Source organism: Centroberyx gerrardi, chromosome 13 (assembly GCF_048128805.1).
Source record: "Centroberyx gerrardi isolate f3 chromosome 13, fCenGer3.hap1.cur.20231027, whole genome shotgun sequence".
NCBI lineage: Eukaryota > Metazoa > Chordata > Actinopteri > Beryciformes > Berycidae > Centroberyx > Centroberyx gerrardi.
This window is the reverse complement of record NC_136009.1, coordinates 14,452,560-14,471,960: the sequence shown is the minus strand read 5'-3', so window position 1 is coordinate 14,471,960 and position 19,401 is coordinate 14,452,560. Positions and strand designations below refer to the sequence as shown.

The 19,401-nt window shown below is 44.7% G+C and overlaps 1 protein-coding gene across 1 annotated transcript; it reads left to right on the top strand.

The window, feature by feature from the left end:
• Positions 1 to 12,047: 12,047 nt before the first annotated feature.
• chrng (cholinergic receptor, nicotinic, gamma) lies at positions 12,048 to 17,911 on the top strand. Its single transcript, XM_071926832.2, has 12 exons — positions 12,048 to 12,118; positions 12,893 to 13,029; positions 13,561 to 13,605; positions 13,893 to 14,017; positions 14,194 to 14,349; positions 15,039 to 15,136; positions 15,643 to 15,843; positions 15,986 to 16,100; positions 16,272 to 16,386; positions 16,507 to 16,771; positions 16,869 to 17,002; positions 17,161 to 17,911. The coding sequence occupies exons 1-12, from the start codon at positions 12,055 to 12,057 to the stop codon at positions 17,380 to 17,382; spliced, it is 1,677 nt and encodes a 558-aa protein (XP_071782933.2). The 5' UTR covers positions 12,048 to 12,054; the 3' UTR covers positions 17,383 to 17,911.
• Positions 17,912 to 19,401: the final 1,490 nt, after the last annotated feature.

The following is a 19,401-nucleotide window of genomic DNA, read 5'->3' as shown; positions in this document are numbered from 1 at the left end:
TGTGAACTCTGCTGTCAGCATTGGCCTGTGGCAGCGGTGGCCGGCTCTCTTTGATAATGCTCCGCTAGATTCGGCCGCTGGTCTTTTTATCGTTCAGCCAGTTAGTTGGCTCAAAGATGACTCCAATTTGTGTTCCTCCTTTGGGTTACCGGGCGGCACAGACTTTTTTCTGTGTGCATCTAGAGTGTGACCAAGTCCCTCTCCACTGCCTGTGGATGTACAGAACATTGTGTTTGTATCAATTCTATATCTGAATCACTTTCACGTCTGCAGACTTTTCTACCACCTAATGCCTGCAATATTAATATGCACTGAATCATATTAGTGCATTGCATAGAGAATTTCAAATTAGATTCATACCTTTAACTTTCTTACGTTACTGATGTTAGACATTCACACAAATAGAAGTGGGATCCAAGTAGTTAGCCACTCTATTGCTTTTGTTCAACACACTGAATGTACAATATATTAGAACAACCTTCAGTATCGAATGGCACCTCCAATTGCACAGCCATGTTTCAGTGGACTCGAGGCTTAAAAATCCTTTATTCAGTCTCTTCCACTTCATCTTCATCTCTGCTTCATGAATGAAGTGGATTTAATCAGTGAAATCAATAAGGGATCATAGCATTCACCTGGATTCACCTGGTCCGTCTATTTCATGAAAGAGCAGGGGGTGATAATGTTTTGCATATTCATTGTATTATTTTTTTGTGTGTAAAACAGGAGATGCAGCTTACAGAATGTTACCCTGTGAGCTTTAAATGTCTTAATGTTAACAAACTACAAAACCAGATAGAGGCTGAAATCCTGACATTTTCCAGATTTAAGGCCTCAGAGACGTCTAACACATCAATCTGTGTGATAATATGCATCATATGTCAGCAAGAGATTTGCCCTGTGGCATTTTCAATTTAGGCTCTATAAAAACACTAGAAGTATGAGCCCCATAGGAAGTCAAAACAGTATGTCTCAGGAAAAAAAGACTATTCTGCATTTTTTTGTGCTTGAGCAGGTGCAGTGACTGGACATATACGAAAAGTTAATAAATGCAAGCGCTTAAGATGAAAACTTGAAATCTGTTGAATGAATGACCGCCTCTGGACTTATAAGAACACATTGTGATCATAAACACTCTTTTACTGTATCTTTATGTAACAAAAGCGGGAGTTCAGCTGAGAAAGACAAAAGTGATGTGAACTGACAATATTTTAATGGGGGGGATAAAGGACTGTAAGTGATCAATGGAGGCGGCGGCCAAGTGATGCCCGGGGGACGGCTTTGATGTGGGCATCCTCAGAGAGACGCCGGGGACAATGCCCTCTTTGAGGGGCATGGAGAATGGCAGACGCTTCTCTCTCCCTCTCCCTTGCTTTCTCACACGCCGTCCCTCCCCCATCGCTCCCTGTCACCGTCCCTCCCCCATCGCTCTCTCTCTCTCTCTCTCTCTCTCTCTCTCTCACTCAACCTATCTCTCCATCTCCGGCTCTCTCTGCTCATGCTGTGACTCTTTCATTTAGACTTGCGTTGACCGTCTCTCTCGCTCTGCATTCCTCTACTCCAATGTCACATCAGCCCATACCCTTAACTGCACAACTTTCTCCCTCTTCCTCTCATATTAATTAATTCAAACAACACCCCCTTCCTTGCCGCCCAGCCAATCACTCCACCCTCCCCATTCCCCCTCCCTCTCTCTATCTCTATCTCTCTCTCTCTCTCTCCCTCCCTCTGTCTCCTTTCATAGAACCAAACCTCTTTGTAATATCCAGCCTTGGCAAGTTGCGCCCGATTTGCTGTCACAGTCTTAATGAATTCATCTGTTTGTGTATTGGCCATGGGAGCATCTCTCCCTCCCTCTCTCCCTCTCTCTCTCTCTCTCTCTTTCCTATCCTCTCCCCCTCCCTCTCACTGGTGGTGTTCCCCTGGGGACTCTATATATACCAGGGACCACTCCAGGCACCTATTGTTCCTCTAAGTAAACTTACAGACAGATGCCCTGCACCACAGTGTGGGAGATAGCCCAGAGAGTCAGGAGGAGGGAGACAGTTAGCGACCGCCAGACAATAGGACCTGGACACAGTAAGCGCACCGCCGGCTAGCCTCAGCTCCAGCAGCTCTGCATCCTCTTCGGTCATCCCGTGCGTCTCCTGCCTGTCTGCTTGTTGCCACGGAGGAGTGGAGGTCTGATGCTCTGACACCATGCTGCTGGTATCACTGCTGCTGATGGGGCTGGACTGCCTCCTGGGAGCCCCGACTGGGAGAGAGGTGTACAGGATGCCACAGAGTGCACTCAAAGGTAACAGCGCTGCAATAAGATGTTTTTTTTCAGGACTTAGTGTTTTGTTTTTCTTAATTTTTGCAGTTCCTGTTGAGACTGTTGACCACAGTACTGACCACAGCGCCTTAAGCACGAACGTTGTAGACGCCCTCAGGGGTGGAACTGAGTGTAATTGAAAATAATTTGGGGAAACTCATAGTAATTGCATTGGAACTACGTTTCAAATTTCCTGAAAGTCCAATGTTTCTCTTTTTATTTAAAGCATCATAGCGAGAACCCCGTAAACCAAGTAGTGATGTTGTGATGCTTCAGGTTTTGAGTGAATATTTCTCAAGGTGTTGAGGAGAAAAAACATCTGGTCATACTAAACTAGTGGTCCAGATCAGAGCACCCACACTACCGACTTAACTTTGGAGAGTAGCATACATTTAACTACGTTTTGGGCAAAACAGCAGGAAAATGTTAATCTGACACATTCACAAATGCTGGGTATTTTCAGTTGGATTAAATGTTATTCAAGTAGGATGACTGGTGGCAGGCGCGGATCAGTATTTCCTCTAGCGTTCTACTGAAGAGCAACAGGTGTCTGTTCCCATGTAGCCAATGATGCAATACGATGCCTTACCAAAAATCATCCCATGACCAATACACGTCGCCATTACTCATAAACTGTTTTCATAAGAGCAAAGATCAGAAATGTTGGGCTATCCTGTTTTCGTCTTCTCTAGCCTACATTGTGCCGGTTACATCTTTGCACTTTCCCAGGAAAGCTTATCAGAGAGCTGCTGTAAAGTAACGAGTCTAATCCTGCGGTAGCGGCGCAGTGATGAGGGACCTCTGGCCTTCTCTGGTTGAAGTGCTGAGTACAGCGGAGCCTTCATGCTTGCGGTGGTGATGGCGGTGTGTGTTTGGAGTGTTTAGAACAAGGGACTCGGGGTCCCAGCCGCCCCGGGGCTGCCAGCCTGTGTCCCTAGGGCCTGTCCTTGCCCGCCAGCCTCTGCCCACTCAGCCCTGGCCTTCTAATTAAGTCTTCAATCAGCATTGTTGTTGTTAGCGGCCTATCCTGTGATGTGGCGCGGCACAGAGGGGGGCTGCAGGGTCGGCGGTCCCATTGAAGTGTGTCTGTAGAAGCCTCACCAGCGCGCTGAGCGTGAGCTAGCTCCCCTAACGCGCTGCCAATGAGCTCAAAGAGCAGCATGAGAAAAAGGGGGCTACTCACACACATACCAGAAAGCTGTACCAGTTCATACAAACGCTCACATACACACATAGACTGTTCCCACAGACCATGACTATCTTCTGTGTAATGACCTAGATGTCCTTCCCATTGACCTGTTGCCAAATTTTACCTTCAGAAAGCCTTATAACTTTGTCAGAATTCAGCAAACCTCTGAACATGTATGGATCAACATTATGTCCTTTTGAATGGTCATCATCGGTGCTTTGCAGGTTTACAGTACTCACGGACATTTCTATCTCTTTCTTCTCTCTCCTTTCTGTTTCTCTCACCTCTTTATCCATTTCTGACATCTCTTTGTCTACTTATTTCTCTTCTCCCTCGTCCTGTCCTCTCCTCACCTGCAGCTCTGTCTGATCGCGGCACTGTGGTTCTGGAGGCGGCTCTGACCAGTGCTCTGTCCGCTCTTGAGCGCGCCTCATCTGAGAGGAGTCGCGCCGAGGCCGACTGCAAGGGCTGCGTTCCCTGTCTGTTTCAGGACTGTGGACAGCAGTCCAGTTCCTGCTGTAAGTGAAGTATTCCTCTTCCGCTCTCTTGCTCTCTCTCTTCGCCGTTTCCAGTATTACCAGTGAATGCTTTCTTAGCCTGTCTATATCTATAACTCAACCCCAGATCTCTCCCTCTCGCCCAACAGCCTCTCCTGCCAGTGCCTTGTCAGAGCCCAGGTGTGATGTCATCACTAAGGCCCAGAAGCTTCAGGACGAGGCGGAGCGGAGCTGGGCTCTGAGCCAGGCCTGTGCATTCTACCAGCATCGCTGCCCGCCAGGCGAATTGGACAAGGAGAGCTGCATCAGGATCATGGGGGAGAGTTGTAGCGCCCGCGTCCTCCAGTGCAGCCTTCTTAACACCATGCAGAACCTGGAGCCCGCTACGCTGACGCGTGCACAGGGTGAGGGGATACATGTGTTCACGGACAAGCATTCATGCATATCAGAAGAATGAAGAATCAACACTAGGATGAAAATCAGTAGCGAGGCATGAAGCTAAAATTGTCATCTGCTTATTTACACAGCTTTTGTAATCAATCTGTCTAAGAAAAGTGGAATTTACTGCATTTCCTGACCACCCATGTCCCTCTGCCCCAGCAGCAGTGTGTGGTCAGAGATTGTCCACCGTGCAAAATATCACGCAGCCTCGCTCCAGGATTGTGGGGGGCTCCCCTGCTCCTCTAGGCAGCTGGCCCTGGCTGGTCAACCTGCAGCTAGATGGTGGCCTGATGTGTGGAGGGGTGCTGGTCGACAGCTCCTGGGTGGTCACCGCTGCTCATTGCTTCGCTGGGTGAGTGTGCGTGTGTGTAGCAGTGTTTTTTGTAACTGTGATAAGGTCATCGATTTGTATAATTTGTCACTGCGTCATTAGAGATAACTGTATCTCTCCCTCTTTCTCTCTCCCGCTCTGTTATCTTTCTGTCCTCTGCAGAAGCCGTAGTGAGAGCTACTGGACGGCCGTGGTGGGGGAGTTTGACATCACCAAGACCGACCCTGACGAGCAGGTTCTCAAAGTCAACCGCGTCATCCCTCATCCTAAGGTAACATAACATGCCATGTGTGCATATGTTGTTATTATTGGCTCCTCCACCACCGTCCCCCAGTCAACCAACCAAACAACTAAACCAATCAATCAATCAATCAATCAATCAATCCATCAATCACCTTATCATTTAAACCCTCTCCTCTCTCTGCAGTTCAACCCAAAGACATTTAACAACGATATAGCCTTGGTGGAGTTGACTTCCCCGGTGGTCCTGTCTGACCACGTCACCCCTGTGTGTCTCCCCTCCGGCATGGAGCCTCCCACTGGCAGCCCATGTCTGGTGGCAGGCTGGGGGTCCCTCTATGAAGGTGAGGGGAATAGCACATATTATATGACATGTACTTTCACTGTTCGTGGCTTATCTGCTAGCAAGCTTGAATGCTTCTATGAGTGGTTTTTTGTTTGTTCCCTTGAGAGAAATATACGCTCCTGCACAGGACTGTAAGTTTGTAAATCTGTAAACTGCAAACATGTACATTTTTAAATCTGTTGATAGTCAACATATTCGCAAGAATCCTTTGAAGCCAGCAGGAATCTTGTATTGGCAGGATGAAGACATGTATCTTTAATCTTTACTATTCTAAATTGATTCAATTTTAACTGTCTGTTTTTTGCTACTGCAATGACCCATCCCCAGGGATCAATCTTATTTTAGGTTCATCCAATTTTATCTGAGAAATCACCATTTCTCCAAGTATGCTCCTCACGGATCACTGCAAATTACTTTAACCATAGTGTATTCCCGTGTGTATCTTCTCTACAGACGGCCCGTCTGCTGACGTGGTGATGGAGGCCAAGGTGCCCCTTCTGCCTCAGAGCACTTGTAAGAGCGCCCTCGGCAAAGAGCTGGTCACCAACACCATGCTGTGTGCCGGCTATCTCTCTGGAGGCATAGACTCCTGTCAGGTGGGTAAACCAACTGAAGTCTGACTTGAATTGACTAGTGTTTCATTAGCCATTTTAGATAAAGTAATTACCTGACACGGATCATTCAATATTTCTTAAATATACTTAAATTACCTACTATCCTTGAAAAGGTACCATAAGTTGTTTTGAATGACTTGCTATCCATCATTTGGTGAGAGTAGGTATCACTGTTTTCAAATGTTTGATATCTAATTTTAGAACAGAATTATTATTATTGAACTGACATACCCTTAACTCATGGTAGAAGATCTGACGCTTTGCTCCTTTCAGTGAAATTTGTGTTTGAATACTCTCTATTTAGCATCACTTAAGCATCTCATAGGATTTAGAGATAAATTGTGTCGAGATACAGAATCTGTGACTTTTGGCACCCGTTAGCAGCACCCTTTGCGTTTTCCATAATGATACCAGTTTTTAATTTTTTGGGATTCTGTGTTTTCTGTAGGGCGATTCTGGAGGCCCACTGATCTACCAGGACCGAATATCAGGTCGGTTCCAACTCCATGGCATTACTTCCTGGGGAGACGGCTGTGGCGAGAAGGGCAAACCAGGAGTCTACACACGGGTCTCTGCTTTCTCTGACTGGATTCAGGCTGAGATACAGAGTGAGTTAAAATGTCTCTACTGAGTTTTGTGCAGAGGATTATCATTGAATTTGTGAATATTGCATACATTATTGACTGGTTATGTACATTTATTATGAGGCAAAAAAACAATTCCAGCATTTGAATCTAAAATCATCAATGTCATCGGTGGCTGTCTTTCGTAGAGTCATTTGGGAGCCGTGAGCCAACGTGTCCGGAGCTCCTGAAGACGACGGAGCTGTCTGAGGAGGAGCAGAGGTCTGAGTTCAGCTCTCTCTGTCGCTTCTACTCCCTGACCTGCCCCCCCGGGCAGACAGCCAGCGCCTGCAGCCGCATGGCCGAAGACAAGTGCCTCACCCGCTTCAAGAAATGCCGTGAGTACCATTATGTGATATTTTTGACCCATATGGAGTAAAATCTGCTTTAAAGATGTATATATATTCTTCATTTTTATGCTGCTTTGAAATGATGCTGTGATGTGTAACGCAGCGGTGTCTAACCTGTCGCTCGCTCTCTGCAATCTAGAGTTGCGTTCGTTCTTGCAGACCCTGTTGGACCTGCTGCAGAGGGCAGAGGACTACATCAGGGACAAGGTGGACTTGACCTTCTTCACCCAGACTCTGCCTCAGCTGGTGGAGCACATCTACAGCACAGCTTTCACTCACACCAGAGAGAGGAGGGACCTGGGCCTGGGACAGGGTCTCGCACAGACCGCAGGTACACTATTGACATATACAATCTCCTGTCCAAGCTTGAAAAACTCTACATATAAATACCTAAGCAAACAAAATACACCTACTGAAATGTGATGCAGTCCAACATTCTTTGCTAGATTAATTGGTATACGATTGTATAGATTGTATTGTAGGATATATGTTGTAACAGGTGTATTATTCCTTGCAGAACAGCTAGGCGGTGCTGTGCTGCCAGAGGAGCAGGGTCCTCCTCCAGTTCCCCCAGCCTTGTTCAGAGAGGTCGGCCCCTCGGTGGACGACTGGGAGAAATACCTGAGAAGCCTGGCTGAGGACCTGGATGGACAACACACTGACACATCAGCAACCATCTCCTCCACACCACTAAGACAGGAGGACAACCTGTTCCTGCAGGTAGGTTGAGGGCAGGGTGAAAGAAGACAACATTTGCATAGGAACACCTGTGTCTCATACAGTAGTAATTAGTAAACTAAAAAAGGAAAATCCACTCTAAATCACAAAAAAAAAGTTATTGGCGATGTACCTTGCATTTCTGGGCCCATCTAGTTGTTTGTGGTGTATTTTTCTTATTCATGAGAATAACTGGTCAAATGGAGACAATGTATTGTCGATAGCAAATGATGTTTGATAGCAGAAAACTTAAAATGTACCGTTGATGTTATATAAAACACTTTTTCTTCGCTGGAAAAACGATCTTGCTCTCTTGCTCGTCCTATGCTATTGCTATCGGTATTGCTCTCTCCACCTACACATATAATTCACTGAAGTAGAAGTATACAGGCAGGCAGGTTGAGGGAAAGTGGGTCCAACAAAAAAGTAAATCACAACACAAGCTAACTCCTGGAATGCATTGAACATCACAGATTGATGATATATGACAGTGTAAGAGTATCTGAGAGTGGATCCTTTTTATGCAAGGGATGTTGTCATTATGTCGTCATGGTGGGGTCTGTGTGTGTGTGTGTGTGTGTGTGTGTGTATGTGTGTGTGTCTGTGTGTAGACACATTCTTGTTAACACATTAACTCAAGAACAATACATGATAGAAACTTCACACTTACACCACAGGTTCCCCCTATAGAGTAGGTGATCTGATTAGATTTTGGAGCAACTGGCTACATTAATTTACATGTTAGTTAGGAAAAACTGATTTTCTTGAAACTACTAACGCTTTAAGAGTCGGAGTTCATATTAATACTGCCTGTGTGTTATGTGAAGAGTATGTTGACATACAAATATTTGCTAATTAATGCATTAATTAGTTAATAACCACATCAGCATAAAATAATGTGTTAATGTTTAATATATAATGGTGATTATGGCGGAACGTTTTTTGTTCCTTTCAAGCTGCAGGTCTTGGTGTCTTTGTTATACACATTTTTTTCTTGATTTGTTCTCTCATTTAGATAGAGAGAGCTTCTCTCTTGATGTAAATTTATTAGACTCCATCCTTGATATCTGACTGTATTTTTACATCATCTGCAGACAGAGGAATCCTCAGTACAGCGGCTGGAGGGAGAGTACCAATCTGTTATTTCAGCTCTGCGCTCCAAACTGGGTTCCAAAACTGCTCCTCCCATCCTGCACCTGGACGCAGCCTACCTCCAGGAGGAGTCTCCCAGCATTCCCACTTTTCCTACTGCGTTCGCTGGACCACTAATGCACACCAACCCCGCCTCCTTCCAGGAATCCCAGGGGTCTGGGTCACTTCTGACAGTCCTGATGGGTGAAATTCAGAAACTCAGGACACAAGATGGAATTCTGACAGGAGACACGACACAAATGAGTGAAACCTTGTCTGACAGAGATGCTTCTTCTGATGTAACACGTCGCGTCACATCAGAGGATCCTTCTTTTCTTGAGAATGGAGTTGTAACAGAATCAACATCCCCACCGTTCCCGCTCCCAGTCCGGTCCACAACTGTCATCCAGCCAGTCGTTGAGGGCGACCACATAGCAACAACCGCCGACCCCAGACACGCTGCACTTCCTGTCCAGCCCTTAAACCTCCACAGGAAACACAGGAGCCTTCTTCGCAAGAGGCAGCTACCCGGCGCCAGTGGGAAAAGTATGTATTACACTTAGTTTTGACAGTGGTTTCATTAAATAGTTTTGCAAAATAATCCTTGTAATGTTTGGTCATGGGAAAATGGTATTTCTTAATGAAACACATCTGTTCCTCTAGTTTGTCCCGGAGTGAGAGAGTCCTCGCAGCATGTCAGCCAAGTCAGAGACTCTTACCGCTGGGTCCTGGGCATCCCAACCAAGAACCTACGCATGAACTTCCAAGAGGTAAATAATCCTTGAAGAGGTGAAGATGGAGAGGTTGAAAGAGGAATATGTGCATTCACAGAAAGGAAGGTGACAGTTGAATCCTTTTGTAACTTTTGTATTATTCCTCTCTCTCTCTCTCTCTCTTCTCTCTCCCTGTCTCTTTGTTTCTCTCTTTGGTTCAGGTGTTAGTTGATCTGAGCTCCAAGAATGATCGAGGTCTTTACGAGGCGCGGGTCAGAGCGGTAGTGGGAGGGCGACCTTTGACCTTCTACAGTCTGGTGGGCCTGGAGAACGAGTCTTTCTACCGCAGTATGCCGAGGGTCATCGCTTTGGCACTGGACGCACTCAAGACATAACTTTATCCTAACGCCAAGTGAAAACACATGAAAGACATGATGAGTCAAATGAGAGATGATGGAGCAAAGACTCTGGAAAGCACCAGAATACCCTTGTCTTGGGACTATTTTCCGTCCAGGGAGACGCACATAAAACGCACACACACAAACTTTGATTCCTCCGCCCTCGCCTGTGAAAATCATTATTTCAAAACATTTCACCCCGTCTGAGGGCCTCACTTTGGCTCTAAATGAACACACAACCATGAATGTATCAAGCCAACTATTGACCACCTATCGAGCCACAGCTTGTTTTATGTGGCTGGAGTTAGACACAGCCTTTTCTAACTTATGAGTCTGTACAAAAATGATAAGTTATTCATAATGTCATAATGTCTTTTGCAAAGGTTGAGCCTCTTGTGAAGCACACAGACTGTATATATTATCCATGTTATCTTTATTCTTACAATATTTATTTGTATAGAAAAAACGCTTTGTATTTTTGTAAAAAAAAAAAGAATAAAATTGTAATTAATTATATCAGTTGTTCACTTGTGGTATTGAATGTCGTAGCAAAAAATTATACATTTGACGTATTTCCAAGTTAAACTTTTGATATGAGATACTCAAATTAGCTGACAGTAATGCTGCTAATCCTGCGGTATTTAGCTGCTGATCTACAACAGAGAAGGGGTCAGCAGGTCGGCCCAGACCCCAGCTTATTCTCTCTAGACAAGTTTCGATGCTGATTGGTCCCCCGCATGACCCCAGACTGACCTCAGCCCTGACGCCTTAGGAGTAAGCTTTCCCATCAACACAGCAGCTGTGCTGTGGCTACCGATGCCCCCCACCTCACCATCCACTCTCCTTATTCCTGGATGGGGAATTGTAATTGGACCCCGGACTGGGGTGACCTTTAGAGCCTCTTGTTGCGTGAACGTCCGTCTGTCATGAGTCAGAGCGTTGCATATGCAGACAACTGTTGCTCGCTTTGGCTCTACTGGAAGTATTACTTTAGAATCGTAACCAGTCCTCGTCTTGACTGGCAGCTTTCGTCCAGCTCCTTGCCACCGTTTGAATGTGGTGACGAGCGGCTTGAAGGACCTCAGTCAAAAGTTCAGGACCAGAATCTGCCCACTAATCTCTGGAGAAAATGTTTTTTATTGCCCAACCCATGCCCTAAAAGAGAGATATCCAGGGATATGAGTGTGACAGCTGAATCAACACACACACACACACACACATATACTTTTGTTGCAACACATCAACTACATTCCTGCGTCTGGCTGGTTGTGTGTGTGGGAAATGAGCCCAGCACTGGCAGGAACATGAAGTATTTGTGACAAGTGTCGCCCCCCCCCACTACTTTCAAGCCATAAACGAGAGAGCAATATCACCCAATCTCCACAGAGCCTGGTCAGTCATCAGAGTGTGTGCTGCTGTAAAAGAGGAGTCTTGTCACCTGTCCCCTCCATTTACTGTACTGTGTTTTTTTCTCTCTCTCTCTTCCAGACACACTCCCTGTTGTGGCTGTCTTCCCCCTCATCCTCATCTAATCTTTCTGCCTGTGATCCTATCTATAACAGAGAACGCAATTAGCTTTGGAACGAGGCCCGTCTGATGGAAAAAGCTGCTAACTGGCTGTTTATATGTGTACAGTCGTGCTAAGTTTGCCCTGTTAAGTTCTATGAGGGACTTTGTTTTGTTCATGACATACTTAGGATGCTTGAATAACAATAGCCTACAGCCGTGAATAGCACTACTATACAGTGTGTCTTTTGCTGGTGTGCCCTAACGCTGGAGGGCAGCCATGTACTGAGTACAATGCCCAAACTGTGCGTCTCATGTTCTTCAGTGTGTGTGTGTGTGTGCGTTGTGTTGTTGTGACAGCTGACTATGCAGTACTAGAAATACACTCTTGGACCTAACCCTAACCCTAACAATCATCACTAACCCCCCCCTTCCCACCCAGCCATTCCTCTAAACCTCAACCCTCCCAACAGCCCAAACCCTGACTCCCATACTTCTGCTTGGAAACACACACACACACACACACACACACACGTACGTGCTCACAGGCCAAGTGCCAGCAACCCCAAACAAGTTGTATTCATGTGAATCAGATTACTTGTCATAGCTTTGTCTCAGGCAGCGCAGCGCAAACAGACACACAGATGGATTCGGGATCTCCGCTCTCTCTAACACTCCTCTTGATGTTTATTATGATATCCACCACAGGTAGGAATGCTTTCTTTTCCATCCGCTGCTGTGTTTGGGAGGAATGTTACAGTATCTTGATATTTAGGGGATTTTCAGTATGAATTCAACATGGCTCACCAAACCAGCATGTTCAGTGATGAATATCTGACCGGTGAAAAAGCAAAGATATGTCCTCATTGTCCTGTTATTGAATTAGACTACATTATTTGGCAGGATTTTAAAAGAGTTGCCTAATCAGACTTAATGTGCTGCGTTGTACTGTAGGTGTGAGATTTGTTGAACAATGAGTTTTACAATCCCTTGTTAATGATCTGCCAGACCAACTGTAATACCACAGTGTCATATTCTGTCTACCTGAAATGAACCATCGAGCCATGTGTTTGCTGTGATGTCCAGTACATGGGCTTGAAATTAATGTAATACTAGTCACCAGTCAAATGCTGGCAAATTTTGTTTGTGGCCGGTACGTTTGCCAAGCCTACAGGCCACTTAAACAAGTAGCCAGCTTGTCTTCAATTAGTCTTTTGTTTTGCCTTCAACAGTTCTTACTCTTTTATGCTTGCTCCACCAAAAGGAAAATATTTACATAAGAAGAATAGGAAAATGTCTTCTCTATTTATGTCCTGATTTGTAAGTATTTCAACAGGGTTTCTATTGGAAATGGAACTGGGATTATAATTGAAATGTGTTTAAGGTATATTTGAGGGAATATTTAAGGTATGCTTGATTTGTTCCCATCAGTCCTGTTTGTCTTTCACATTTCTCCCTCTGTCCTGTGTTGTTTGCCTGCAGCATCAGCAGTCAACCTTGAAGGGGACCTTTTCAAGGACCTAATGAAGGGGTACAACAAGAACGTTCGGCCCATGGAGCGGAGCGGTGACATCACTCAGGTCTACATCAAGATGACCCTCACCAACCTCATCTCCCTGGTGGGTGAAGTTTGGTGTCTGTCTGTCTGTCTGTCTGTCTGTCTGTCTGTCTGTCTGTCTGTCTCTCTGTCTGTCTGTCTGTCTGTCTGTCTGTCTGTCTCTCTGTCTGTCTGTCTGTCTGTCTGTCTGTCTGTCTCTCTGTCTGTCTGTCTGTCTGTCTGTCTCTCTGTCTGTCTGTCTCTCTGTCTGTCTGTCTGTCTGTCTGTCTGTCTGTCTGTCTGTCTGTCTGTCTCTCTGTCTCTCTGTCTGTCTGTCTGTCTGTCTGTCTGTCTGTCTGTCTCTCTGTCTGTCTGTCTGTCTGTCTCTCTGTCTGTCTGTCTGTCTGTCTGTCTGTCTGTCTCTCTGTCTGTCTGTCTGTCTGTCTGTCTGTCTCTCTGTCTCTCTGTCTGTCTGTCTCTCTGTCTCTCTGTCTGTCTGTCTGTCTGTCTGTCTGTCTGTCTGGTGTTTTTGGGTAGAGCCAGTGGGTGGGCCTGTGAGAGAAGATTCTTTCCAAATAAATAAAAATAATAATAGATACACATCTGTCCTCAGAATGAAAAGGAGGAGGCCCTGACAACCAGCGTCTGGATAGAAATGGTAACCCAACACACAATGTATGCTCGATCTACTGCCTTGGCCCCAAGGTTTTCTCACGTAACGTTCTGTTTTTGGCTACTTTACAATGCTGATGATTGATGATTTTAAACGTATATACTGCTGTATTTATTGTAAATCACTCTGGATAAAAGTGTCTGCTAAATGCCTAAAATGGCAGTGTAATGTAAATGCATGTAAGCAGAAATGGTCACAACTGATATGCCACAGCACAGTATATTAGCAAGACACGGCCAACAAAGGCAAACCCAGAGTATTCCTGTATGTAGCAATGGTGTGACTACAGGCTCAGATGGGACCAACCCCCCAGGTCAGCTCTGTATGGGAACATCACCTCCGAGCTGCGCGTCCCCTCCAAGAGCATCTGGCTGCCCGACGTCATCCTGGAGAACAAGTGAGTGTGTCAACCTTCACTAAGTTGTTTTTTTTTCTGTCACTGAGCAAGCCACTTAAAGCTGCACAGAGAAATAATACAGAGAATAATACAGAGAAATTATGTTTTTTTTTATTTTCATTTTTTTTGCATGGGCCAACAACTTTCCGTTCACTTCTGTTCTGTCCTGTGTGCAGTGTGGATGGACAATTTGAGGTAGCGCTTTACTGCAATGCCCTGGTGTCTTCTGACGGCTGTGTGTACTGGCTGCCTCCTGCCATCTACCGCAGCGCCTGCGCCATCACCGTCAACTACTTCCCCTTCGACTGGCAGAACTGCACCATGGTGTTCCGGTGGGTAGAGGCACAAATCATGATACTTTGATATGGCTTGACAAAGGTCAGTGAACACTTGTTCTTCAAACAAGATCAAATTTACTGCCAAGATTAAAATCATCAATTTCAATTACATGGATACACCCCCCTTGATGAATGGGCAGTCTATTTATCTTAAGGTTTTTTTTAATTTTTTATTTAGACAAATAGGAAAGTAGAAGAAGAAACAGAGTAGAGAGTAGAAACATGAGAGGAAGCTCAGGATTTGCTGCTTGGGGTTCTATTCCAAAACAACTGTATCTACTGTATAACCTTTTGGGATAAAAGCATTACCTGAAGTTCACCATTCAATATCTCTCAAATATAAAGGATTCAGGCTGTAACAGTGTTAAAATGTTGTCAACTAAGGACTTAAGTTACCAACTATTCTTTAAAAAGTGTCATAATTTATTTTAGATTTCTGAGTAGGTATCAATTTTTTTCCATGGCTACATCATTATGGAATGAACCTCTACTCCACTATATCCATGTTAAAAACCAGCTTCTTTTTAATGTATGCCATGGTCTTTCTACTCTCTCCTGTCCGGTCAACCCAGGGACAATACTCCCAGCACACATCTCTTTTCACCACGCTGTCTTGTAAAAGGTAATAGATGTATTTGTCATGGTGACAGTTTTGTGGATAATTGTCTTCTCCCTGTTTACAGCTCCCAGACTTACAGTGCCAATGAGATTGAACTGGTTCTCAAAGAGGAGGATAATCAGACGCTGGAGTGGGTGGATATTGACCCTGAGGCTTTCACAGGTACAGCACTCAACTGCAGCCAGGCCTAATGAGTAATCAATACTGTCGGTCACACAATGGATAACCAGCATGATGCATTTGAATGATACATCTTAAATAATTTTAGTAAATCTAATCATCATTAGAATTAACGATAACCCTTTAAATTACAGGCAATTAATTACGCAGTAATTACTGGAAATAATATCCAAGTAAAATAGATATAATAACCAGTTATAGCATTAGAATGACTGCTAATTACAGAGTAATATACAAGTAAAAAAGGCTCTTTTATCTGTAATTGCATTCGATATGTGGAACTACCGCACACTTTAGAAAACTTAGAAAGGTGTCTTTCTCATACGAAAACTAGTTATTACATCTATTCTATTTGGATATTATTTAGTTATTTCCAGTCATTACTGTGCAGTTAATGGCCTGTAATTTAAAGGGTTACCGAATTATCTTCTAAAAAGCGCAGTAAAATGTTTTTATGCAATGAAAACTAAAAAAATAAATGTTGTCAGAGAATGGAGAGTGGGCCATCAAACACAGGCCAGCTAAGAAGGTGATCAACAATCAGTTCACTAGAGATGAGCTGGATTACCAGGAGGTGGTCTTCTTCCTCATCATCCAGAGAAAGCCCCTCTTCTACATCATCAACATCATTGCTCCCTGTGTGCTCTTCTCCTCCCTTGGCCTGCTGGTCTACTTCCTACCTGCCAAAGGTGAAGGTCTTTCCTCTCGGTGTCTCTCCATAAGCCATTGAAACTTTCATCAACTCTTTCTCTCATGGATATAGATTTTCATCAAGACAAAAGCTCACATCCCCGACTGAATGTTTTGTTTTTTGTGGTTTGGGTTTGGCAGCTGGTGGTCAGAAGTGCACAATGTCCATTGCCACTCTCTTGGGCCAGACTGTGTTCCTCTTCCTTATTGCTAAAAAGGTTCCTGAGACATCGAGGGCAGTGCCTCTTATTGGAAAGTAAGAACACATGCATCACTCTAACATTTCACTCATTCAAAGTCTCTCAATATCATTTACCTTATATAACACGTCACCTGCGGTCTCCATTACAAGGATGATCCTATACAGTGCTGAAATGGATGTGATTTATTATCTAACCCAGCACATTACGGCTTTCGTTGTCTGCAGGTATTTGATGTTCGTGATATCAGTGACCACCATGGTAGTGATGAACTGTGTGATAGTTCTCAACGTGTCCCTGAGAACCCCCAACACTCACAAGATGACAGACAGAGTCCGAAAGGTGAGTCTGTGGCGAGACCAAACCCTCGTTCTGAATGGAATTTCTATTGAGCAGCTCTTGAGAAGTCCAAACAGATCTATTTGGCATTGGGATTACCCTCTGACCCTGTGTCACCATCAGATCCTCCTAAACATCCTGCCTCGGCTGCTGAGGATGCAGATGCGGCCCTGGACGCCGAACAATGACAAAACCTCAGAAACAGGCAGCGGTGAAACTCGCACCCCTGAGAGGAACGACGTCTTCCTGGTCCCCTGCAGACGCCGCAGCTCCATCAGCCTCATCGCCAAGGCGGAGGAATATGTGATGAAAACGGCTCGCTCAGAACTCATGTTTACCCGACTCAAAGAGAGAAACGGATTGATGAAATCCGTATTAGAGAAGCTACGTAAGTATTTGAATTAAATTGAGTTTGTGTATAAGTGTATGTCAGAGCATGTTTCCCCTTACGAATATGTGAATATGGGGTTGACCTTTGCACCTAGATGATGGGCTAGAGGAGGGAACAGCAGAGCAGCTTGGAACCAGTCTGGCAAAGGCTTCTCCAGAGGTGAAACAGTGTGTGGCCTCCTGCAAACATATTGCCGAGAGCGCACGACAGCAGAGCAACTTCCAGAGTGTAAGTTCCACATTCATACTCTTGCTCGTCTACTCAGGGTTGTTCAGTGTTTCATTCAACAAAAAGATGCGCGTATATAAACTCTAGTGAGATAAAAATAGATAGCATAGAATACAACAGGCCCTCACTGATGATTTCCAACTTTTTCTCAACCCCAGGAGAATGAAGAGTGGTTCCTGGTGGCCCGGGTGATTGACAGAGTGTGCTTTATTATCATGGCGTTGGTGTTTTTCATCGGCACTATTGGGATCTTCCTGATGGGCCATTTCAACCAGCCTCCCTCCACACCTTTCCTCGGGGATCCCAGGAAGTACCTGCCTCCGGTAGAGAATCTCACAGATCCAGCTGAGAGTGGGATAGGAGTAGACCTCCTGGGGTGAACCGGGAGGAAATCTCCAGATTTCATCCCTTTCAGCCAGAGTGGAAATCTGACGATTTCCCCTGATGAACCCCAGTGATGACTGGGACTCGGACAGAACGGAGAAGATACGGCTGTATGGCAGAAATACTGTACACGATTTGCGTATCATACATTTCCGCAGTGGTGTCATTTGCTCCTGCGGGTCTGTGGGCTGACACAAGGTTACATCAAATTTACTTGTTCATTGTGGTGAAGGATCCACTGTACACTTGTGGATGGCATGCCTGATCCATAATGCTGCACACTGGTATCAGCTGTATCTGACTGTTGAGGTTGTAAAATGTGGTCGTTGTAAACAATGCTGTATAACAAAAAAGAGCACAATGTTCAGTATAAGCAGCTCTTCTTGTTATCAATGAGTTCTCAGTTCTACCATCCTTCTCATTCAGCTCAGTGTTTGTTTTAAGTATACATTTTGATTTGCTGTTGGCCTTGATTAATTGTTCACTACAATGAGACCTTTCATTGTGTTGATAGCACATGTAAACAGTGAACAATGGGTTACAGCCAATCTAATGTTCCAAATGTTCAGCTTTTTATCAATAAAAGTACAATTTTCCACATTCCTCTGTTGATTATACTGCTGATTTTCCCGGACATCTCTCAGTACTGCGTGTGTCACATCTTCTTAGCGGCACATCACCCCACCAACTATCCCCTAAACACACACCCACTCTGCAGCCCCCACCTCTGGAAGCAGGATTTCAATTACATGGCTGAGTGGTGCCTTTCTACCCCAACAAAAGGCAGATCCGGCTGGTTGGGATGGAAACGGAGTCAGGGGGTGAGACAGAGCCAGGGAGAAGAGTGGGAGTGAGATCTCCAGACACACACACACACACACACACACACACACACAAAGCCAAACATTACTACGTGAATACTCACACAAAAACATAAGAGGGCCGTGCTTAACCCCTCCTGATCATGACAGCTCATAGACATCCGCCTGGTCCTTTCCTTCTCTCAGTACTTTGCTCCTTCAGATTATCTTTCTACAGTCGGTAGATGCCTGGAAGTGGACCACAGACGGTAAGAAAGACACATTTAATGGTCTATTGTGCTATTTTTTTTGTCTTTATGCTGCTTTATATCAAATTTAAGCAGGGTGAAATACTTTAGGAGGATGCTAGCCACTTGGGCACCTGTTGTAGTCACTCTTTTAGCGCATCACCTCTTTGTAGCAATCACTGTCTATATGCAGGACATAAAGCAGAGCTACACTGTGGTACTATGATAATCTTTGTTGCCTAAATCAGACTTCTGTGATGGTGGAATATACACTACTGCGTATAGAAGGTAATCACTGTGGGACGGGACTGTGAGTGGCTGTGATGTGAATAAAAAGGAGTCGCAGGCTGGCAGCTGTGCTGAGACCACTCTGTCTTAAGGGGGGTGGGGGGGTGGGGGTGGGGGGTGTTTATATGGGTGCCAGGGAACCGTCTGAGCCTGCTGCAAGGAACACAGTGTGGTCCGGGAAAAGCTGTTTTCCCCTAACTTTCCTTCATAAATTCAGAAGTGAAGTCTGAAAAGGAGCATTCTAAAGCCCTCCTTCCATAGAAAAAGACTACTTTGTACTCAGTACTTTGTACTGATTTTTTTCTTTTAACTCTTTGGCTTTTTCTGAGAAGAGCACCTTGGATTTTGTTTTTTTTGTACATACCCCCCAATCCCCAAATAAACACCTCTCTGTCACATAATCAAGATAAGCTAGTGTTGCTGTTCTTTGCTAATCTGCGCTGTCTTTAAATAGACATTGGATGGAACAGAATTTATTGTGCCACATGAGGACAATTCAGATACTGTCAGCTAAGTTGTCCCTTACAGAAAAGTATACAAAACTGACAATTACTTTTTCTATGATTGTCTAAACTTTCTGTTTTTATGTCTGACCTTATATGCATTATATATTTTCTTTATTCTCTTATTCAAGAAAGGCTGAACATTATGAATTTTACTACTCCTTAAAATTGTCTCA